General features: G+C 46.7%; 6 protein-coding genes across 6 annotated transcripts; 3 read left to right on the forward strand and 3 right to left on the reverse strand.

Annotated features, from left to right (window-relative positions):
* Nucleotides 1-879: 879 nt before the first annotated feature.
* FPOAC1_009816 (uncharacterized protein) lies at nt 880-3,737 on the reverse strand (the record flags this gene model as incomplete). The annotated part of the gene is made up of 3 exons (XM_044854231.1): nt 880-1,566; nt 1,620-3,385; nt 3,473-3,737. The coding sequence occupies 3 exons, from the start codon at nt 3,735-3,737 to the stop codon at nt 880-882; spliced, it is 2,718 nt and encodes a 905-aa protein (XP_044706901.1).
* A 2,220-nt stretch (nt 3,738-5,957) lies between these two features.
* Nucleotides 5,958-7,807, reverse strand: FPOAC1_009817 (uncharacterized protein; the record flags this gene model as incomplete). Its single annotated transcript, XM_044854232.1, has 7 exons — nt 5,958-6,135; nt 6,259-6,446; nt 6,502-7,138; nt 7,185-7,258; nt 7,308-7,357; nt 7,413-7,544; nt 7,597-7,807. The coding sequence occupies 7 exons, from the start codon at nt 7,805-7,807 to the stop codon at nt 5,958-5,960; spliced, it is 1,470 nt and encodes a 489-aa protein (XP_044706902.1).
* A 2,927-nt stretch (nt 7,808-10,734) lies between these two features.
* Nucleotides 10,735-14,170, forward strand: FPOAC1_009818 (uncharacterized protein; the record flags this gene model as incomplete). The annotated part of the gene is made up of 8 exons (XM_044854233.1): nt 10,735-11,007; nt 11,207-11,647; nt 11,698-11,961; nt 12,012-12,095; nt 12,147-12,231; nt 12,294-12,381; nt 12,428-13,563; nt 13,614-14,170. The coding sequence occupies 8 exons, from the start codon at nt 10,735-10,737 to the stop codon at nt 14,168-14,170; spliced, it is 2,928 nt and encodes a 975-aa protein (XP_044706903.1).
* Nucleotides 14,171-17,681: 3,511 nt separating this feature from the next.
* Nucleotides 17,682-19,071, forward strand: FPOAC1_009819 (uncharacterized protein; the record flags this gene model as incomplete). The annotated part of the gene is made up of 3 exons (XM_044854234.1): nt 17,682-17,968; nt 18,017-18,638; nt 18,688-19,071. 3 exons carry the CDS (start codon nt 17,682-17,684, stop codon nt 19,069-19,071), a joined length of 1,293 nt encoding a protein of 430 aa, XP_044706904.1.
* A 255-nt stretch (nt 19,072-19,326) lies between these two features.
* Nucleotides 19,327-20,815, reverse strand: FPOAC1_009820 (uncharacterized protein; the record flags this gene model as incomplete). Its single annotated transcript, XM_044854235.1, has 3 exons — nt 19,327-20,254; nt 20,306-20,613; nt 20,669-20,815. 3 exons carry the CDS (start codon nt 20,813-20,815, stop codon nt 19,327-19,329), a joined length of 1,383 nt encoding a protein of 460 aa, XP_044706905.1.
* A 584-nt stretch (nt 20,816-21,399) lies between these two features.
* On the forward strand, nt 21,400-23,233 carry FPOAC1_009821 (uncharacterized protein; the record flags this gene model as incomplete). Its single annotated transcript, XM_044854236.1, has 6 exons — nt 21,400-21,476; nt 21,535-21,658; nt 21,717-22,752; nt 22,803-22,825; nt 22,884-22,977; nt 23,034-23,233. The coding sequence occupies 6 exons, from the start codon at nt 21,400-21,402 to the stop codon at nt 23,231-23,233; spliced, it is 1,554 nt and encodes a 517-aa protein (XP_044706906.1).
* Between the last annotated feature and the right edge of the window lie 134 nt (nt 23,234-23,367).

A 23,367-nucleotide genomic window follows, 5' to 3' on the forward strand; every position in this document is an offset into this window, starting at 1 on the left:
AACGCGTCCGAATGATTACAGAAAAAGACTGAGGCATAGGTATAAATTTCAAGAAAAATACCCAATGCTTTTAATTACTATTGATGCATTCCAATCCATAGCTATAACAATTTCTTCTTTCGTTGCCAGTCCGTTGAAACTACCCTACATCTGAAGCAACTGAAATTCAGTGGTCAAAGCTCCCTAAGACGCGTTCCAGGGCAGTGTCTCAGCGCGAATCTTCCACGGTACTAAGTTTAAATGGCGTTACTACTCCCAGCCTTTTTCTTTTCCTCCCAATGACAACGCGACCCTTATCACTTGCAAACTCTGCACCGCGTTCCATTCTTCGATCGCAGACCTCGATCGGTTAATGTCGTGCTCCAAACATGTCATTACATCATGGTTTCACCGCGTCTGCACGCGCGTAGGGTCTCCGACGCAGGTGTAACACAATTTGTCTGACACCACGTTTATTGAGTTACGCTGCAGGAAGCGCCACCAGATCAAATAAACATCTCACCTCATCATACTTTATTTCATCGTATCTCATCGCCTGTCACTTCATCTCAATTCGTCTTCTCTCGTCTCAACTTCTACAAGTGTATTGAGCGATAACCCGTCTGTGCGTCACTTCACTCACTGTCGCAACTCAAGGTTACCAGGTGCACACAATTAAACAATGTCCACGTTCAAAAAGGTATCGTATACAATGTATTAGAGGTAATAACAAGTACATACGCGATATATGCATACAAATGAGATCCAGTTCAGAATTATCGTCCACCATCGTATGCTCCATTAGGAACGCCATTGAGGCCATCGCTTCTGACCAAGAAGAAATAATAGTTAAAAGAAAGACAAAGAAGGACATAAATACTAAAAGAAGATATGATTGAATTAAACACCTGGAGGAGTGAAGCCAGGAAGCCTAGGCCAGTCACCAAGACGGCCTGGATCACCTCCAATGCGGACCCAAATGGCGTGCGAAGGAGTAGGTCCATCAAGCACAAACATCTGGTACCAAGAAGGAGGACTGACGAAGGCATTGGGAGGTGCAGTCACGCTGCAAGTGTTGCCAGAGCAGGAGAACTCAGGGAACAAGGTACGCTGACCCATGCTCACACCGTGAGTGGCACCTACAGAGGCCATGAGGGAGACGCGAAAGTTTGAAGCACCCTCCTCAAGAGCAGAAGTGAGAGTGAAAGTGTAGCTCTCACCATAAGTCCAGTCGCGGTCCGAGATGGTAAAGTTGGGCTGAGTAGCACCAGACAGGAGGTAATCGGGCCAGAAGTACTCAATGCGCTTCTCCTGAGGGTGCTTACCCTGATCTTGAGGGTCAGAGCCAGAGACGAGAATCTTTCCGTCGCTGAGGAGGACCGCTTCAGAGTGGTACATGCGGGCAATGGTGGTGTTGGCAAGAACGGTCATGCGCTGGCCGAGAGGCTCCTCGGGATCGTACATGACTGCATTCAAGTTGGCATTGTCAGCAAGACCGAAACCACCGCGACCGACTTGGGCTCCACCGAGGATGAGATAACGGCCATCGGGGAGGGCGACCATGTTGGGCATGACACGCTTGGAGGGCTGTGACTGTTAGTATGTGACACTGCAGAAGCGAGAAGACGATGTCCACTTACCATGCGCTCAATGGTCCACTCAGCACCCTCAACATCCGGCGCCATCAAGACACAGTTGTCGAGAGCTTCATTACCAGGCTCATGAGTAGTACCACCACAGATGAGAACCTCGACGGGATCGCTGTAAGGAGCCTTGTGAGGCAGGACCATCAAAGTACCCTGAAGAGGATAGTTGCGACCTGTCAATGGGTTGTCGACTTGGCCAGGCATGTCAGGCAGCTTCTTGATAGACTGGAAGTCGGTCTGAGAAAGAAGACGAGATTCATTAAACTGAGTAAAGAAAATGTTACCAGAAGGTAAGATGGCCATGTGAGGGTAAGAGTTGGTTCGACCAATATTCTCAGCGCGCTCAAGGTAGTCGAGGTAAGTCGACTCTGTCACGCCGGCAGGGTGAGGAAGGACTTCAGCGGTGGGAACGATAGGAGCATCAGAGCCAGACTCGCCGCCCATAGCAAGAATGGAACCGTTGGAAAGAACAAGCGCAGTAGGATACCAGCGAGGATCAAAGAGTCGCAGCTGCGTGTAATCCTCTTCCCAGACGTTTGTGCCATTGTCAACTCCCTGGGGAGAATCAGGAGTGAAGAAGCGAATACCGTAGACTGACTCGGCAGACCAGCCACCAATGTTGATGATACGACCAGCCTTGTCAGGAAGAGTGAAGGACGCCGAGCAAAAGACATCAGTCTTGAGAGCAAGTTCACGATAGATGTTGGTGGTGTAGTCAAACTCGAAAGAGCCCTCGGTGTCGTCATCAGACGTACCGTGCTTCTCGACGAAAACAACCTTGTCGTTGATACCAACAGAGCTGATAAGGGGAATGATAGGAGAAGTGGAAAAGTGGTCGTATCGTCCAGCCTTGGGACCAGATGCGTAGTGGAAGGTGTTGAGAGACTCACCAGTCCACTCGTAGTAGTTGATGTGGTTTCCAGCACCGCAAGTGGAGTTGCGATCACCAGGGCAGGCCATGCTGCAGAAACTGTCGTCTTTCCAGACATCACCCCTGGCCTCGACGGCTTTGAGATCACCGCAGACACATTGGCGACCGTACTCGACACCACCAGCGGAGTAGCCGAACTTCTGGCAGCGGAGGAGACAGGTCTCGATGGTCATGTTGCTGGTAGCATAGCTGCCGGCGTCCTCATAGAGCCACTCAAGAAGGTAGGGGTTGTTGTTATCAAAGACGCAGCCCTTGTACTCCCAGTCACCAGGAAGGTCATCCTCCTTGGCAACAGGGATGGGGTTGATCTCGAAGTCTCCATCGGAGTAGAGCGAGAGACGACTTCCAGCACCACACATCTGGCTGGAATCCCCCGCGCAGGGCATGTTGCAGTCAGACTCCTTGACCTTGGAAGCAGCATTGTTAAGAGAATTGCCACAGAAGCACTCCTCTGCATACTCCACACCGGCAATCTTGAAGCCGTCGGCGATGCAAGTGGCAATGCACTTCTGGGGAGTCATGTCCCTTGAAGTTCCGGCTGCTTGCAAGGCACGGCCCGGCGGATCAGTGTAGCAACCTGCATAAGACCAGGTTCCAGGCAAGTCAGTGGCGATGGGAGCAGCAGTTCCGGAAGCAGAGGCAGAAGCTGTGGCGGTAGCAGTAGCAGTCTCAGTGGGGGATCCTGAAGGAACAGAAGATCCGCCAGCTGAAGCCTTGCCAAAGACAGTCAACCTGTCGCCAGCGCCGCAAGGCTGCTCATCATCGCCAGTGCATGGCATGTTACAATCAGATTCATCTGTCTTTGTAGTGGGCCTCTTGCTGCCGCAGACTAGTCACAAAATCGCAGGTCAGTCACAAAACCGATCAATATTTACAAACACACTGCATGCATATCCTTAAAAGAGGGTTTACTTACAGCACTCCTTGGAGTACTCCATGCCCGCGAATGCATAGCCGAGACCGACGCAATGGGCGACGCAGGTCTCAGCTGTGAGGCCAGTCTCATCATAGTGAACAGGGCCATCGAGAGCGCGCTTGGACGTGCTATCAATGAAGCAGCCCAAGTAGCTCCAGCCCTCGCGTGGCGATTCAGGCGCCGTTAGATCCCTGCGAAAGATGGCACTCGCAGAAGTCAAGGGAAGGGACGCTGCGGCGAGCGCGGCAAAGCGAAGCACCACCATGACGACTGTATGCTGTGCGAGGTGACAGACGTAGCAGAGGGGCGTGGAAGATAATATAGGCAAACAAAATAACGAAAGACTTGGATAAAAGCAAAGGAAATGAGTGTATCAAGGGGTGGATACTATGAAGTGGGATGTGATGTGCAGAAGGGCTGGAACTCTGTCGTGAACGAAGGAATGAATCCCCATGCAATGCAGAAACTCAGAAGGAGAAATTGACATGGTGGTTGGATAAACCAGTACATATATGACTTGTCCTCATACCCGAGGATAGCAAAGTTTCTCACCTTTCTCGCGCCCACATCCCTTTGCCCTTTAATTCCGCCCCTTTCCTATACATTAGCTGTTCAATAGTCTAAGAGTCAGCCCATAATCCCCATCCCTAATACAATTAAGATTCTTACTATTGTGCACGCGGAACGGTGAATAGTGCTTGTGATTATGCAGGTCAACGGGCGCGTGGACACAGTAGAGTAGTAGAATATCTTACGCCTAGAGTCTTGTGATCAGAAGAAGCAACTTGAGAGGATAGCTTGTCGGTGGATCAGGCCAGTATTACTGCATATTGGATCCATTCTGGCCTAAACGGTCGAGGCAACCAGGTATGTCTTGGCAAAAGGTCTTTAATAAATTGCTGACCGGCGTAATTCGGCTCAGCCTTGTGATGGGGTTTGTGCTGTAGGCGGACCTTTCGGGGCTCTACTTGGGCGAGGAATGGGTTCAAGGTAAGCCTGAGGTGTTGTTTGTAACTTGATCGACAGGGTTAGGGCTGGGATCTCAGCGGGTATTCTCAGCGGGATCCAGGCTGCCAGCCAAGGAGGCTGCTAATCTCCTCGATCTGTACGAGAGTGGGTGGAGTCATGGACCATCACCTGAACCCCTGAACCTTCGTTTGTGGAGAGCAGTTGAGGAACGAGTTGGGCCAATTGACATGTCTGAGACTTTCTATCTTAGGGCCAGTCTAAAACGTTGGCTCATCTATAGAGTTATCCATCCACGATAAGCTTGAAACCAAAACTAGGGCGAAGTCTTTTTTAACCACTATCCACCAGGCAAATTGGAGTTGGATCTAAGAGAGACGGACTGTATCACAAAATCATTTCTCTTGGACAAAGGTTCAGGGGACTCGGACATGGCGTTCCTCTACCGTAATTGGGCGGGTAAAAGATATCTGCTGCACAGATAAACACTCCACGTTGAACCAATCACCCCTGCTCGATTTGGCAGTTCGGAAGGAAAACATGGTCTTGGCCCGGTTGGTCAAAAGAAAATAACCGAGGGAAGTGGATGCAACCAAGAACCCCTGGCCTAGTATAAATGTAACCCACACCGAGAGAGACTATGAGAGAATCATGAACCAAGAAAAAAACACGAGCCTTGGCTGCAGGCAAAAGTTCTCCTACCTGCAAAAGACAGGGGAGACTGCATCTGCTCTGCATCAAAAGGATATTTTATCAGCTTTACAGGTTACGAGCGCTTAGCCAGGGTCTTATCATGGCAGTTTCGGAATGTAACCAGTTGAGGCTTCGCTTGGCAGAATACCAAGACCGGTATATTGGGTGTGTTGGTCGTACAAATGTCTTCTCTAGGATAATTAATGCTTTGCCAACGCACAAGTCCTTGGCCTTTATGCTATATGCATCGAGGGTCTTACTAGCTAAGGTACAACACAGTAGTATGGATAAAAATACACACAACCCACACTATACTTGCAAATCATCCGTCTTGTCTCTTTCTCTGATCAGAAATCCCATCGACGATCTGTGACAATTCAACATTTTATTCCCTGTATTATTCCCTGTAAAGAGATATGCGACCGTAAGTTGTAATCTTGGCTGTAACATAAATCATGACGGCATGTAAAAAGTGGAATGGTAACTGTCAGCATGGACCACAAGCCAATCTGGAATATATTCCGAAGTCTGACACAAGATCGAGAAGAGATGAACAAAGATTACAAGTGACAGCATAAAAGATAGAGAGAGATAGACAATGTTCCGCCAATGATGTTGTATTCGTTCATGTGGTGAGAATTTAGTTCAAACGTGTGTAAGCAACACCACGTGGGGGGATAAGATAGATAAATGCGAAAAAACGAAAATGAAAGTGAGACTATCAAAAGACATTATATCGATACCATTCTGTGTATTACTCATTCCCTCACCGAGACCCAGAAAAAAACTCAGACCCGAGAAAAATTAATCTTGCATGATGGATGCTTCAACCAGATCTGACAGTTCCACCACATCTACCCTCCTGCCACATCTTGACAGACTTTACAACCATGCCACGATCCTTGACAGGGCCCCAGGTGGGAAGCCAAGTAGAGTTGGCCTTCCAAAAGTCTCGCATAGGGGTCTCGCTGCTATCGGCCCAGGGCTTGTCGCCAATCGCGTCGCTGTAAGCAGAATAGATTAGCATGTAATTGTCGATGTAAGATCGCAGCGGGGAAAAGTGGATTGACAGTATCAGATAGATAGATATATGGGTACTCGTGGAGAAGATAGTGGGAATAACTTACGGAAACCAGCCGTTAGTACCGCCGACTGCAACGTTGAGGATGAGATAGAATGATTCGTCAAAAGGTGTGTTTCTACGACCAGTGCTGCTCCAAGGGTCCACGGGGATGGAACCGTTGATGGGTTGACCAGAAAATTCTCCATATGTCCAGAGATTCTTGTTCTTGGTAAAGTCAAAGAATTGAACTTGCTGCAAAAAAGTAAAGTCAGTGATTGTTGTTGGGAAGTGAAGAGAAAAGACTTACTCGGAGACGACCATCGAGCCATGTAAAGAGATACTTCTCACTCCACTCCAAACCGTAAGTGTGGAATTTTTCAGAATAGAGGACTCGCTTTCCTCCCCACTCGCCATAAGCTCTCCTCCATCGATCATTCTCTGTAGCAGTTCCCCAGTGAAGCGCCGAAGACACAAGGTTGTTACCCATCGGGTACGTCCTTGCATCGTTACCACGGCTCTCGGCGATATCAATCTCACCAGATTTGGGCCACTCGCCGTAGACCTCATCCTGTGGCATCATCCAGATAGCAGGCCAGAGCCAGTCACCTTTAGGCATACGCGCCACGACTTCGACGCGCCCGTACTTGATGGTCTTTTTGCCCTTTGTGTTTAGGCGCGCAGACCGCACAGGGTTGATGATTTGACCAAGAGTGGCGTTACTGCGTGACGCACAGGGCCAACGGTCTTCATTCTTCTTGAGGCTCTTGGCTGTGCACTTTCCCCAGGTGCGACTGTTGGTGGTCATGTTGACCGTGAACCCATTGAGAAGTTGATTACCGGTGATGGAAGTGCTCTCAGTCGTCGCTGTAGGGACAATGTGAAGACCCTCTGCGTCGACATAAGAGTTGGCTGGATCATTGGTAGTCCAGTCAAAAGCACCGGTACTGAAAATCATTAGCGACGAAATAAAAAGAAGAGGAGATAACATACCCGAAGCCATTCATTTGAACTTCATGGTTCCAATTATTGAGGTTCTGGAAATGGTCGTCCATGACCAGGCAATACTAAATCAGTCAGTTCGAGATCGTGATAAATATCATGAGATTCACTTACATCGTGGTGAGGGACTCGTGACTCTGTCCAGCAGAGAAATCCGCCGAGACCTAGAAATTGTTATTAGGATCTTGACAAGACAAAAAACAAAATGAAAAAACTTACCAAGACCGAGAAAGATGCATGTGTAGAAAATGGTGCTGTCCCAATTCCATTGTTTCTTCTTAGTCTCTATCCATGGCTTCTCAAATTCGCCATGGAGACGACTACTTCTGAAACGTCGACGAACGGTAGGCACTGTAGAAGTTAGTTGGGAAAATCCAAAGACAAAATAAAATAGACAATATACCATCATCAAATGAAGAAGTATTGCGAGTCTGTCCCAATTGTCGTGATGTTACAGACTCAGCAGCAGGCGTCGCAACAGCGGGTGTCGCAAAGGGATTGGTATCAATGTTATCAACGCCAGGTGTATCAAAAGGATTACGCTGCGAAGAAGAGTCCTCCACCGCCGCAGCAGCGGCAGAGGTAGTCGCAGTAGCATTCCTTGAACCTTCCATTACGAAAGTGGAGATATGCCAATGTTGGTTTGGTTTGGGGACTGACAAACAAAGGACCAGGCAGGGGGAACGGGGGAAGAGGGGAAAGGTAACTGTAACCAGTGAACGAATTTATCCAAGGACGTCTCGCTTCAAGAATGCATTCGGCCTTTTTGCCTCGGAGGATGAAGCTGGCTGTCCAGCTGAAAGAATACCAAGACTCGCTTCAAAGCACAAAAACCCGATACGAACAAGAGGACAGGGATTCAAAGAGGAAGAGATTGGGTCTCGACCTTGAACAACAAACACCTGAACTTTATCGCCTTACGTGCTGATGAGGTGATAATGCAAGATATCAATATAGTGAATGATAAAGAAAGAAGAGGAAGAATAAGAATACAGGCATTAATGAAAAGTGTTGAGATGTAGAGTAATCTCGCCTCACGCCAGCAACCAATATTTCCATATCAACGACCAACAAACAAAACATGAGGTTAGTTAGGTTCGGCCAGTCCAGAGTCCAGATCCCAGGCACATGTCGAGATAAACAAATAAAAAAAAAACACGCTTAACCTAATAGACTAAAAAAATGTGTCAGCGTCAGCGGCGACGGGGGATTAAAAAATAAAGAGAAACTGGTCTAGGAGAAAAGAATAAGCCACAAAATGGTGTCAAATGTCGCGATTGGCTTAGCACCGAAATAAGGCTTTGCGGGCCGTGGACTGGTGGGATAAAAAAGAACCCCCGGTTTGACCGAGAGACAAAGAGTTCTTCTCTCTCTCTCTCTCTCTCTCTCTGTACAACCAGTATTACTGCATATTTTTAATGCAGGTTTCACATGCGATGCAACAGCAGAATCATGCCGCTAGCAATCAAAGAGGAAGTTCTATCGCTGTACAAACCGCCAAGAGATGAGATGTCTTTTTCTCTGTTGACCAGGATCCAGGGGTACAGGGGGACGTTATCTTGGACCAGGTCCAGGGCCAGGTCCAGGGCGAGGACACCCATCCCTAGCGGATGACGGGCCGTCCACTGCACTATCCCATAAATATACTGGCTCGACGTTATCTTTTTTCTACAGTAACTTCTTTCTGTGTCACTTCCCGCGCTACTGTAACCTCTTGGGATAATATTCCCGAGTTAAACTTGTTTTTTTTTCTCTACTATAGTATCTTGTTCTTGTATGAAACGTATTACGTGCATTTGATCGGTTTTCTCTTGGTCTCTATTGGATCTTGTACGGTATCATATCTCGATGGCTGGTGATATCCTCTTTGTCTTTGATCTAATATTAGCCTGCTATGATTAAGCGACTCGGAGAAAAAAACAAGAGAGAGAGATTAATGATTAATTGTCAAACAACGCCGCATGAGTACATGGCGCTTTCTGCAAGCTATCTCGTAAAACTCAAAAGACAGACCTTGATCAACCCACTTCTGCCACTTTGACCTCGCTCTGCTGCCTCATTTTAAACGAACTGCCGATGGGTGTTTTGACCACGCATTTGATTCCCCTATCGCTCCGATACCTACGCTAGAAGAAACAGACCCTCTCGTCTATCTTCCTTACGAGGCGTTGTCTGGTTGGTCTCTTTTTTCTTTTCCTGTAAACCCACTTTGTGCCGTGGACTACAGCCTTGCTTTGTTTGACTCAACAAAGATTGTTCGTGATTTGCTCAATATAGTTCGCCTTTAGCCACCCTGGTCCATGATGATCCCCACTGGCACAAGTTCAAGTCTCGGACAAAATGGCGGGGATATTACGAAACTTTAACATCCAACGCTCAGAGGGGTAACAAAAAAAGAAAAGAAAAAAGCAAAAGGTTGGATTTTAAATTGTATTTGGTTAACCAGTCAACTCAATTGACAAGGCTGGGCTTCAACGACGTACAACAACTGTTACTGTACAGTAAATAACTGTAACTCTAAAACGGACACCACCAAAAAGCCATTAATCCCGGTGGCGGGTACATTAGCCAAGTTGTTCTGGTTACAGGTACGGTACGTGCCGGGTCGACATGTTATTGCTACTCTTTCAGAGAAAAAAGACTTGGCATCAGCTCGCTTGAGGTGACATGGGCGCCAACAACAACCATGTATTGCTCCGTTCCCCGTAGGCCAGGTACAGCACAACAGGGGCAGTGGAGGAGGGGGGGCCAAGAGGAGACGATAGAACACGTTTTTCTCGTGCATTCAGTTACTGCAGCAAAGTAAACAGGGATCCGTTTTCGTTTGATTGTGATTGTTGGCCTGGCCTGGCTGGCTGGACCCTAGACTGAGCCTGAGTCTGAATCTCACCGAGAAAGAGAGAGAGAGAGAGAAAGATATGCATGCCCAGAAAATGATATCCTCCCGTTCCCAACAAAGAGATAGATGCGAAGGCGAAACCACAGGCAACCATCACCGCCGCCCACGTTTTATTCCCTCTGGCCTGACGCCTACATACGAGATCGGCAAAGGTAATCAATCATCATATCCGAGTCCGTGGTCGATTCCAGACTCCATCTCAGCTCAGATCGGCGGTTCAGCTCAAGCTCGCCACGCCGTTGGTATCTTTGTCTAGTGTTGTTTTGTCGTCCTGCTGCTGTACTGTAGAATCTCACTCTGACACGGATAAGGCGTGTGGGCAAAAAACAAAGACATTCATAACTTGCTTGACCCGCGGTTATCATACTCTCTACCTTGCTCAACTCACCTTGTTGTGTTGCCTCATCCTCCTCTTGGCTTCCTTCTTGAAGGGCCTTTCATCCTCTTCCTTCACCTTTTCTCCCTCGTCCCCATTTTCCACACCCTTCCCCCCTCCCCCTGGTCCTGTCGTTTTCTTTCTGCCGTGGGCAGATCTTTACCTTCGTTTTGATCCTCTGACTTCTTGGACCCAACCCTTCGTTATTCCACAGCTGCGTGTGACCTGAAGCCATCTCGTGTCTTCACCTCCACGTGAGCCCAACCATGACTTCAGAGAAGCCTGCCTCTCGCTTTGTTGAGACGGGCGTGCTCCAGCCGCCCAGTCCAACCATGGACTCTGCCACGCTCAAGAGGCTTGAGGCTGGTGATCATGGACCTCCTTCTCCTGCTGCCCAGCCGCTTTCGTTCATGCAGCAGCAGAAATCTCCAGAGTTGGCTGCGAGGAGAGGGCAACTCACGAGATCTTCTAACAGCTCTTACTCGGGCACGCCAGCTGTTATGCAGATTCCCGATGCCACGGCTGCGGATCTACCAGTTGTGAGTAACCTTTTCTCTTTGACGAGCATTAGCTGTGTTTCAGTATCATTCTACCCTTGCCCTCGCCGCCCTTGCTTGCACTTGACCCATTGCGATGGGTAACTTGTTGGTCCACATCTGCCTGCAGGTTGACGATCATCAAACCACATGATGATACATACTCAATCAGGTCATGGACCATGGAAACTGACAATACCAGGTCGCAAAGTACATTGCTCGTCGAGCAACTCTCCTAGGCTGGTTCGATGAACCTGCCGCTGCCGCCATCACCAGTGGCTGGTCATCAACATGTATTGCGCTCAAGAAGCCTGATGGCTCTTATCTCTACAATCCAGATGACCCAAGCCCAGATCTGGCGGCAGCTATTGGTCGCATCAACGAGAGTGCTATTGTCTCAATGTCTTCTGAGGTGACCAACGCAGTCCTTGACACCGTCAAGCCTGATCAGGTGTGTCTTGTCAATGAAGACACTGGTGCTCGTATTCCCATCGTTGCCAGCCTAAGCGATATCCATATCTCACTTGTACATCTCACCAGCGCATGCATTGTTGTCCAAGAGCGATGCGTACTCATTTGGTCACATGAAGCGAGAAATGTTCTCAATGTCGCACACAATGTTGAGAAGCAGATGTTGGGTTTTGTAAGTTTTACTTCGCGGGCTGTGATTTTACTCATCTAACTTGATTGAAGATTGTTGGTCCCAACATGCCCCAAGGTCTGCTGGCTCAGACTGAAGAGCATTCTGTTGAGAATTATCACACGCCCGTTCGAGGTGCGATTGACGAGAACAACGAAATCTATCAAGCTGCCATCAAAGTCGAGGAGGGTGGCGACGATGACGACGGTGACATTGAGGGTAAAGCGCCTAGACGACCTACTCTGTATGTTCATTCCGTCAGAATCGGCATTGTCATGATTTTGGTTATTCTGACCCAGGCTGTGGGTATCTCGAGAGTAAGTTGCATTGTGGTTGTGAAGTTCTAATAGTTACTGATTCAACTTAGCTTATCCGACAATGGTCTTGGGATGGTGACTTTAAGCGTTTTGCATTGGCTGCTGTCGTTCCTCCTCTTATGGTTCTATCGCTGGTAAGTGACATGCAATCCATGGACAGATGACAGTCTTCTCACGTATCACAGTTCTTCTTCATCGTTGTTGTCAGCAGTGCCTTTCAACTTATCCTCCCAGCTGGAATGTGTTTGAAGAACTCAAAGTTCCACTCTGGTAAGTGCACTATTTCTGAGTTAGCGACGCCTTTAAGATACCATGCTGATCACGCTCAATAGCCATCAAGCCAAACCCCAAGCGATACAAGGACTACCAGCTTCCTCACATCACTGTACAGATGCCTGTCTACAAGGAGGGCCTTCGAGGGTGAGTTTGTATTCATTACTTTATCCAACCTTTGCTAAATTCGCAGTGTCATTGTACCTACCATGGTTTCAGTCATGGCTGCCATCCAGCATTATGAGAACCAAGGTGGCACAGCTTCCGTCTACATCAACGACGACGGTATGCAGTGCATTCAGCCTGAACTCGCCGCTGCGCGTAAGCAATACTATCGGGATAACGGTATTGGTTATTGCGCCCGTCTTCCTAACAAGAAGAGCCCCAAGGGCAAGGGAGGCTTCTCTTGGTTCAAGCGCTCTCCCCCTGTGGACCCTGAGGTCGACAACCAGGATGAAAGCTCCATGTCTCCTCAGGGTCGCGCCAACGCACTTGGCTTCGTGAGGAAGGGAAAGTTCAAAAAGGCTAGTAACATGAACTACTGCCTTGCCTTTTCCAACCGAGTCGAAGATGAGATGCTGAGACTCACTGAGCTTGAGTGTCAAAACCGTGGCTGCAACTACGAGGATTTGTCTGCCGAGGACGACGATCGTCTTTATGACCAGGCTCTGCAAAACATGGTTGACGCTGACGAGGGCAAGACCTGGGCTGAGGGTAACATCCGTATGGGTGAGATCATCCTTCTCATTGACTGTGATACTCGTGTCCCCATCGACTGTCTTCTCTACGGCGCCCTCGAGATGTACGAGAGTCCCGAGGTCGCTATTCTACAACACGGATCAGGCGTCATGCAAGTCGCCCACAACATTTTCGAGAACGGTATCACTTACTTCACCAACGTCGTCTACACCGCTATCAAGTATGGTGTTGGTACCGGTGACGTCGCACCCTTTGTCGGTCACAATGCCTTTCTTCGCTGGAAGGCTGTCCAGAGTGTTTCCTTCGTTGATCCATCAGACAAGGTTACCAAATGGTGGTCCGACGCGCACGTTTCTGAAGATTTCGACATCAGTCTGAGAGTTCAGATGGCTGGTATGGTTTGTCGATTGGCTACTTACCACAACGGTGGTTTCCAAGAGGGTGTTTCTTTGACCATCTACGATGAATTGAATCGATGGGAGAAATACGCCTATGGATGCAACGAGCTTGTGTTTCATCCTTTCTACCAGTGGATCTACAAGGGCCCTGTCACCAGGCTCTTCTTCCGATTCCTCTGGAGCAACATGCCGGTTTCCAGCAAGGTTTCCATCATCGCCTACATCTTCACTTGTAAGTATTCATCCCAATCTCATGTTTGTGTCTCGGTCTAACAATTGCAGATTACGCCATTGCTGCCGGTCTTCTCCTCACCATGATCAACTATGTTCTCGTGGGTCTCTTTTTCTACGACCTCGACCAGTTTTACATGCCCTCATGGGGTATCTGGGTCTCTTTGCTGGTTGTGTTCAACGGTATCGGAACAGTTGCAACCAGCATGACCCGTCACCGTCTCAAGGAGAAGTCATTCTTCCTGGCTATCCTGGAAGCAGCCAAATGGCTTCCCTTCCTCCTTCTCTTCTTTGGTGGCATCAGTATCAACTGTGCCAAGGCTCTTCTCTGCCACGCCTTTTCCATCAACATTGAATGGGCATCGACTTCGAAAGAGTTGGGTCCTACAGGTATCTACATCGGCCTCAACAAGATGATGCACCGATTCAAGTACACATTCCTTATTTGCATCGCTCTCTCCGGTGGCATGGTATACATGGCCACCGGTGCACCTTGGGGCTGGACTATTGCGCCCGGGGAGTTTTCATCTGGAACATTTGCTATTGTGCCTTTGGCTGTCCAGATTGGTTGCGCCTTTTGCTTGCCGCTCTTCCTCGGCTTGACTTAATCAAGAAAAAAAAAGACAAAAAGAAAAAGTCAAAAAAAATTGGAAAGGAACAAAACATGTCAACACCTGGAATATGGGATCATAACGAAATATTAGATAAACGAAAATGTTAGTATAATACATATTACGACGGGGAAAATGATATATAGTTGGTCAACATAGAATGGAACTGGTCTAGCTGCTCTCACCTGGGCCTGGATTTAATACAAATACAAATTTTTGGAACCTATTGTGAGCAACTGGCTTTTGTGATGTACTTCTACAAACTTGTCGTTCATTGAGAGGATGGCCAAAAGGGCTTGATCAAAGACTTGGTAGTTTCATGTGAAATATTCTAATTGCCATTGTGTAAGCTTATCGTGTCCCAGAAAGGTCTCATCACGAGATGACACAAGGGGCAAGAGCTAGTTGATCCATGAGAAACATTGCTTATATGTCACCGAGGTCATAGTATGAAAGGAACATTAGTTTGCCGCGATATTTTTATACGCTAATATAGGAAACACAGTAACCAGAGATAATCGACAAGTTTAAATTAGGCTATTTTCTTAAAAGGATTATAACATACAAAGTTAGTAATAAGGCATAGTAATAATATCGATATTAATAATATAATATAGAAGAGTATTTATTTTTTTATAATCTCTTAAGCTTTTACTTAGGCCTTTTTAATTTCCTTAAGGTTTTTAATAAAAGTTAATCTATTTATATAAATTAACTTATTAATAATTCTTTATATTTAAGGTTTTTTTAAAACTAGGTTTTTTAATTAAGATATAATTTATATAATATAATATAGGCTATAACTTATAAAAGAAGCTTTAATTATATTAAATAAATAATAATAACTTTTTTTTTTTATAATTTTAATTAAAATTAATTAATTTTAGCTTTTTATTATAAATAGTTAATTATTTTTATAAGTTTTATATAATATAATATTAAATATTAAAATTAATAAAAATAACTATTTAAATAAAATATATTTTAATATTATTAAAAAAGCTATTAAATATTATAAAAATATAAAATAATTATATATAAAAACTATTAACCTTTATATAATAAAGAAAAAAAATAATCTTATAAAGATTAAATTAATAGCTTTTATTTATAAATTAAATATTATAATTATATTTAATAAAAAAAAAAAATTAAAATAATTATAAAGACTTAAAAAGAAACTTATAAAAAAGTTAAAGGCTAAGCTATTTAAAATATAAAATATATTCCTAGAGGCATTTAATATACTAATTATATATAATAACTAATTTAATTAGTTAGAAAAGTATATAACGTGCTTGATAAGCGAGTGAGTCAGACAAGCGAGTGGGTCAAAAATCCCTCACCTTACAACATTTCAATCTGATCAGATACTTCTTAACCAGCAACTATGTCACAGTCTTCAAATGAAGCTAGAATTCTTCTTGCCCTTCAGGCCCTTCAAAATGACCAAAATCTTAGTCTCCGACGCGCCTCAGGTATATATAAGGTTCCATTTGAGACCTTACGCCGCCGCCAAAATGGCATTCAATCACGACGTGATTCCGGCCCAAACTCGCGGCGACTATCTGATCTGGAAGAACAGACTATAGTTCAGTTTATTCTTGACCTAGATTCGCGAGGGTTTCCCTCGCGAATCCGTTTTGTGGAAGAAATGGCCAATTCTCTACTTGCAGACCGCGATGCATCACCTGTCGGCAAGCGCTGGGCTCATAACTTTATAAAGCGACAACCAGAGCTAAAGACGCGTATCTTTCGGAGATATGACTATCAGAGAGCTAAATGCGAAGATCCGACTATTATTCGTGGCTGGTTTCGGCTTGTACAGAACACAATCGCTAAATACAGTATCCAACCAGGTGATACCTGGAACTTTGATGAGACCGGCTTTATGATGGGCCTTATACAGTCCGGGATGGTAGTCACAGGCTCAGAAAGGCAAGGAAGGCCAAAATCAGTGCAGCCAGGAAACCGTGAATGGATTACTGCAATTCCAGCGATAAATGCCGAAGGTCAATCGATCCCGCCGTTTATCATTGGTTCAGGCCAGTATCATCTTGCAAACTGGTATCGAGAAAGCAACCTCCCCGGCGATTGGGTTATTGCAACAAGCCAAAATGGATGGACAAATAACGAGCTGGGTCTTGAGTGGCTAAAACACTTTGATCGATCAACAGCGAAGCGATCAGTTAGTCTCTATCGTCTCTTGATCCTCGATGGTCATGAAAGTCACCACTCTGTCGACTTTGAGAGATACTGTCAGGATCACAAGATCATTACACTTTGTATGCCTCCTCATGCATCCCACCTACTCCAGCCTCTCGATGTCGGGTGTTTTTCAGTACTGAAGAATGCTTATGGTCGAGAAATAGAGCATCTGATCAGATGCTCTATAACCCACATTTCTAAGACCGAGTTCTTCCCAGCCTTTTATGCCGCTTTTCAAGCTACCTTTACAGAGAGCAATATCCAGGGGGCTTTTAGGGGAGCTGGAATTTATCCTCTTGACCCAGAAACCGTCGTCTCGAAGCTTGATATACAGTTACGGACTCCAACGCCTCCTGGGGAGGCAAGTCAACCACCAAGTCCATGGGTTTCAAAGACCCCAAAGACAGCAACAGAGGCTCAATCTCAATCTGAATACCTTACCAGACGAGTTATTATGCATAAGAGCAGTTCCCCAGAGTCAATAATTGAGGCTATTAAGTCAAATACAAAAGCAACATTGGCAGTTATGCATGAGGTTGTCCTATTAAGAGATCAGGTCCGAAATCTTGAAGAGGCAAATGCAATACTAAGCCGGCGCCGGAGGGCAAAAGAACAAGACTACAGAAAGGAGGAGCGATGACTGTACAGGAAGCATTACAATCAATTGATCAGATAGATGTGAATACGCAGGTAGTGGCAGAATCATCAAGAAGTGGTGGTCGAGGAAGGTCGGTTGGACCGGGTGTTCGGCGTTGTGGTGTATGCGGCAAGACCGGGCATAACGCAAGAACATGTCAAGAGGATATTCAGGCCTCTGGAGATGAGTATAGTGAGTAGTTATAGTCAATTGAATGAATTGAAGCAATTTTATCATCTAGATAATAAAGAGGGTTAAGATTTTTGACCCACTCGCTTATCTGACTCACTCGCTTATCAAGCACGTTAATAATAGTAATTAAAGCCTTAAAGGCATAGCTCGGTATAAATAATCTAGTCAATTGACCTTTAAATTCTGCTCCCGTCTTCGTGAGAGATTCGTGATATTATCAACTGGGGATAGAAGAGTATTGTTAATCCCTACTGAGGAATCCATCGGCTTGTTTGCTGCCAATCGCCACACGCTAGAATGTGGGCTCACCTCAGCGCTAAACCATGCGAGGGATAAAACCCGACGGGTATTTCAGTCAGAGGATCAACATAGGCTAATCCAACATATAACAAAGACAAAGGACATTGTTTTCACATTCTCATCTTATTTTTCTCCCCCTTTTTGAACTGATCATCAACCAAATATTATAATATGGGGTTCAAGGTTATAGTTGTCGGCGCCGGACCGGTCGGTCTGGTTCTGGCACACGCGCTACAAGCCTCTGGTATCGACTACGTGCTTATTGAGCAGAGGCGACAAGTTCCCCCTGAACCGGCTTACGGCGTGTTCGTATGGCCTCAGATTATGCGCATCTTTCACCAGCTCGGTCTTCTTGATGTAATCTCAGCCGTCAGCCAATCTATGATGAGGGCTATCCACAGATCAACAGATGGCACGGTTCTTCTTGAGGAGGAAGGTTTCCAGAATCTTGAAGTCATGTAAGTTGAGGATCGTATACTCTGTAATAAAGTGCTGACATGAAACAGGTTCGGGTATCCCATGTCGCTGTTCAGCCGCTTGGACTTTGCTTTGACATTATTGAACGCCCTTGATAACAAAGAGGAACGCGTCAAAACAAACAAGCGACTCAGCAAAATAACACAAGATAAAAAAGGCGTCAAAGTCGAGTTTGCTGATGGTACTGTCGAAGAAGGATCAATCATCGTCGGCGCCGATGGTGTCTGGAGTAGTGTCCGAGACCAAATGGTAGCCCAAGCACCAAAGGGCCTCTTCGATGATAGCGTGAACCCCTTCGAGGCAACTCACGCCGGTGTTTTTGCCAAAGCAGCTCTCGACCCACGACTTAAGCCGGGCAGCAACATCAACGTCTACCAAAAAGATTCTCACGTGCAAGTCTTCACCAACACAAACGAGGCTATGATCATCGTCTATCACCGCATTCCGGCTGAGAGAAAGAGGACATACTTTGGACAGAATGACGCTGAAGATGCGGCCAAGCCTTGGTTGGATGTCTATGTCGCTGATGGCTTGACCTTTGGAGATCTCTGGAGGAAGAAGACTGCTGGTGGGACAGCAAATTATGACGAGGGTGTGCTGCCGTTCTGGCACTGGGGAAGAATGGTGTTGGTAGGAGATGCGGCTCACAAGGTGTGTTTTACTCTGGCAACTTGAAAAGTGATATACTAACATCCGGTAGATGAACCCCATCAGAGGAGCAGGAGCATGCTGCGGTATTGAAGACTCCATCGCATTAGTAAACTCTTTGAAACGTGTCCTGCGCTCTAACCCAGACCCAACGTTCTTTGAACTTGGCCAAGCATTCATGACCTACCAGCACGAGCGTGAACCAGCCGCGAAAATGTGGATGGAGGTTTCGCGAATGAACCTTGAGTTGTGTATTGGACCTCACCAGCCGGCGCTGAAGACAGCGAGTATCGCTGATTCAAAGGTCCTGCCTTTGGTTGCAGATGCGCCCATATTAAATGACTTGCCGTTCCTCGAAGAAATGGGTGGGTTTATTCCCTGGACGAGGAAGACGAAGGGGAAGAAGAGAGATGAAGAGGCCAAGGCAAAGCTATGATTGTGGTTATACGTACGTAATGTTTCTAGACAAAGACTACGAAAGACTTAGAAGTGATTTAGATCCAGTAGAAGTTTATATAGCAATTAACCAAGTTTTATCCCGACATTCCTCAGATTTATGAATCAACCACCTGTCACAACCCAGAACGAAACATCATTTCTAGACTCCAGGCGTATCCGATACTGATAACAGCCCAATGCAGAGACGGAACAAAGTCTTGATTTGAGAAAGTCTGAAACTATATAACAGTAGCTACAGGTGCTTTGTAAGTTGCCGTATGTCTTCCACCGTTTCTAGCCCCCAGCATTTTTGGCTAACAGCTTCAGCGTCACGTATTCCAACGCTCCTGCATCCATCAATAAACTTCTCCTTCAGTTTTGTGTCGCTCAGAGGATTTGAGCTACTGCCAACTGCATGCTCTACATGGTTCGTGAAAACTTGTCCGTTTTGAAGAATAACACTGACCCGTGCTGAGTCTGGTGTGATGCTTGTATCGATCTTTGCAACGATGCGATCGCGAATAGCAATAACAGCGGGATCGAGTACAACATCGTCTTCGTACTCTGACGGTGTGGCTCTGCCGAGGAGAAGACCGCATGCACCGCTATGATAAACGCTAAACTTTGCTTCCAGGCCATCTTTAGGGGTTTTCTTCCCGGTGAGTTCCAGCACGAGAGGGTGGACTTCGGCCGTGACAGATTCGATTTGCTCTGGGCTGTGTCCCTGCCTGGTCAATTCCGCATGTAATTGTATGCAAGCGTCAATGATAGGATGGATGACGATTCCGCACGGGAAAGGCTTGAAGCTATTCCGCAGAATCTCCCAGCGACCGGTGCCTTGGCTAGACAAGCCATCCTCATTCGTGGTACTGAGCCAGTGATCCAGGCTTTGGAGCACATCGGGCTTGTTGGTGCCGACGACTGCAGCCCAACCCCGTTTCGCTTCCAGTGCACCTCCACTGCTAGTATAACCTCCTTCAGCCATGACAGCAGCTAACAGGCCGTTTTGAGCGGCGCGGCCAGGGTGGAATGATTTGCAGTGTGAACCGAACATCTCTCGCAGGCCGATGACTTGTGTAGCCGCGAGACCGATGGCATGGGTGGTCTTTATTGGTGATAATCCTAGGATTTTCGAGACTGCGACTGCCGCTCCGATCGATCCGACGGTTGAGGTAATATGCCTTGAGGATTGTAAGCTTGTGAAGTATACGGATGTTCAGATGCACACTTACCAACCCACATCATAGTGTTCGGGCCAGACAGCAAGTCCAGCCTTGCATTCGGCTTCTATACCAGCTACGAGAGCGGTGATCAATTGGTTTCCTGAAATACTTCCTTTCCATTCTGCCACAGCAAGAAGAGCGCTCGCCACCGGTCCTGTCGGATGAACGATGGTGTCAAGGTGCGTGTCATCATAATCATGGACATGCGACGCTATACCATTGATCAACGCCGCATGCTGAGCGTCCGAACGCGAAGTTCCCTGATGTCCAAGGAGAGACGCTGTAGGTGAACCGAAGAAGGGCGACAGTGTTTGATACTATTGACAAGCCTTTATTAGCTATGCTGTGCTGTTTGACGGGTGCTGGACTTACGGCAATATTTGTGGCTTCATGCCGACTTCCTGCTATGGTGCAGCCGACCCAGTTGTAGAAGCTTCGGATAGCTGCGCGGACCACATCTTCTGGGAGGTCTGAGTATTGTAGGTTGTGCGACCAGGTGGCGAGTCGTCTAGTAGCCATTGTAGCAATGCAAATTAATAAACGATTTTGCGTAATGTTTAAACAACAGATTAATTGATGTATCAAAAATGTTTTTAAATGCGAGTTGGAAGGATTAAAACACTCAGTGTTTTATGGACGGACTTGATAGATCTCTCGTTGGCTGTTCCGAAGTCATCGGTTCATCCGTCGGTTGGGCCGATGTTTCTTTAGGCCGACTGTGCCGACTTACTCTCCGTCGGTTCATCCGTCTAACTAAGAAGACCACCCCGGCCAAGCCTCACGATATTAGAGTTTGCCCAAATGTTCAAGTCACAACCCTCCTAGTGAATCTTGAGGATTGCCTTGGATGCTTCCCAAGATAAAAGGAAAGCTATTTCCTTAGATTCCCAGATTGTCATAATAATCTCACCACTGTCTGCTTATCGTTATACTCTAATTCCTCGTTTTTAAATCCACTTAACGTACACTAATTATACTCGATTTGGTAGCCTCAATCTCGGAACTTTTGTTTGGTGCTTTTCGAGGCGTAAGTCCCGAAGTATACATTTAAAATCAACTCATAAAAAAACACAGTTTTTGAACCTAGTCAATCTCGGAACAGGATGAGTTTCTTCGGCTTTCGAGGGAGAAAACTCCAGATGGCCCAGATCTGGGCTGTCATTCTGCCGTGTTATCTCCTGTAAGCACGTATGAACTGGCAAGAATATGGAAACATCTAACCAGTCATATTTTAATAGGTTCGGCTACAACAACTCTATTGCTGGAGGCTTTCTCAGTCTTCCATCATGGGTAGAGACCTACCCTGCCCTCGACACTGTGCATACAAAAGGAACGACGAAAGACCATAACTCCACCCTTCAGGTAAGCTACTAAACCTTACATGTCGATTCTGAATACTTATAACTTTGATCCTGAAAAGGGAACGGTAGTGGCTATGTACACCCTTGGCTGTCTTTTTGGCTGCCTTAGTTGCATATGGCTGGGCGACAAGTTGGGTAGGAAGAGGACTATCATCTTTGGCGCCCTGATCAACACAATCGGTGCAGCTCTCCAGGCATCCTCATACTCGCTGCCGCAGCTCATCGTCGGTCGATTGGTTTCCGGGTACGGCTTCGGACACATCACGGCCACGGCTCCTAATTGGCAGGCTGAATGTTCGGGCGCTGCCCATAGGGGCGCTGCGGTGATGCTTGAAGGCTTATTTATCTCTCTCGGTTTGGCTATCGGGGGCTGGACCAACCTGGGAATGTCTTTCCATCACGGCTCTGTAACCTTTCGGTTCCCCATGGCCCTGTCAGGCGTAATCTCGATCATCATTATGCTTACTACGCCGCTGCTTCCAGAATCACCTCGCTGGCTGACCAAGAAGTGTCGAGAGGATCGTGCGAGAGAGGTTCTAGCAGACCTGACTGATACAGATTCGAATTCTGTTGAGGTGCAGGAAGCAATCGACGAGATCAGGACGTCCTTGGCCCTCGCAGGAGAGGCCAAGCTCAAGGATATCTTTACCAACGGGCGGCTCCGCCTCTTACATCGCATGTGTCTGGCCTGCGCTGCGCAGCTTTTCCAGCAAATGTCCGGTATCAACGCCTTGGCCTTTTACCAGGCCAAGATCTTTGAAGACTACTTGGGCCAAACCCCCAGAGCGGCAAAAATCATTGCTGCTTCCGTATTTACCTGGCAGACCATCTGCTCGCCCATTGGTGTCCTGACTGTAGATAGGTTCGGGCGTCGAAAGTTGATGATGGTTTCGTCTCTGGGGATGGGCGTTTGCATGGCTGTTGTTGCGGGCGGGTCATCACAGCCGGGGAACACGGCGTCGGTAGGAGTTGCGGCGGCATTTATCTTCCTTTTCTCTCTTTTCTTCCCTACTGGATTCCTCGGACTTACATTTTTGTATGCTGCTGAGATTTCGCCTCTCAGTCATCGAGTGCCCATTACGGCAATGTCAACTGGTAGGTTCACCAACTCTAAATCCGACCTGAAATCTTTGCTAACTAATTAGGCACCGCCTGGCTGTTCAACTTTGTAAGCACTTGCACGACGTCTATATGTGATAAGCCAAAGTCTAACTTTATGTTCACAGGTTGTTGCCGAAATCACACCCATTGGTCTAGCTACCCTCAAGTACAAATACTATATCATCTACGCCGTCATCAACATATGTCTCACTTTTCCTAGTAAGTGCACTTCTATATCTTGAATAAAGAGCGCAAACTCTGACTGTTGATCTTAGGCGTATACTTCTTCTTCCCTGAGACCAGCGGCCGTCAATTGGAGGAGGTCGACGCCATTTTCTTGAACAGTCACAATATTCTGGAAACTGTTCCTATTGCCAGAAGGAGTCAAGCCGGTCGTAGTAGTAACGGCATTACCGAGGGGAAGGAGGAGAGACAGGAAGTGGCACAGATTGAGAGAGGGTTGCCAGCACCTTGAGACATTGAGTTGGCCTGTGTGCCATATAATAGAGATGTCTACAAGGAAGAACATCAATTTGTATTCTAATTTTCATACCAAACATTGCCTATAAAGATCCCATTTGTATAGTCAGTCAATTCAGCATTTAAATG

This window comes from Fusarium poae, chromosome 3 (genome assembly GCF_019609905.1).
Source record: "Fusarium poae strain DAOMC 252244 chromosome 3, whole genome shotgun sequence".
NCBI classification, from domain to species: domain Eukaryota; kingdom Fungi; phylum Ascomycota; class Sordariomycetes; order Hypocreales; family Nectriaceae; genus Fusarium; species Fusarium poae.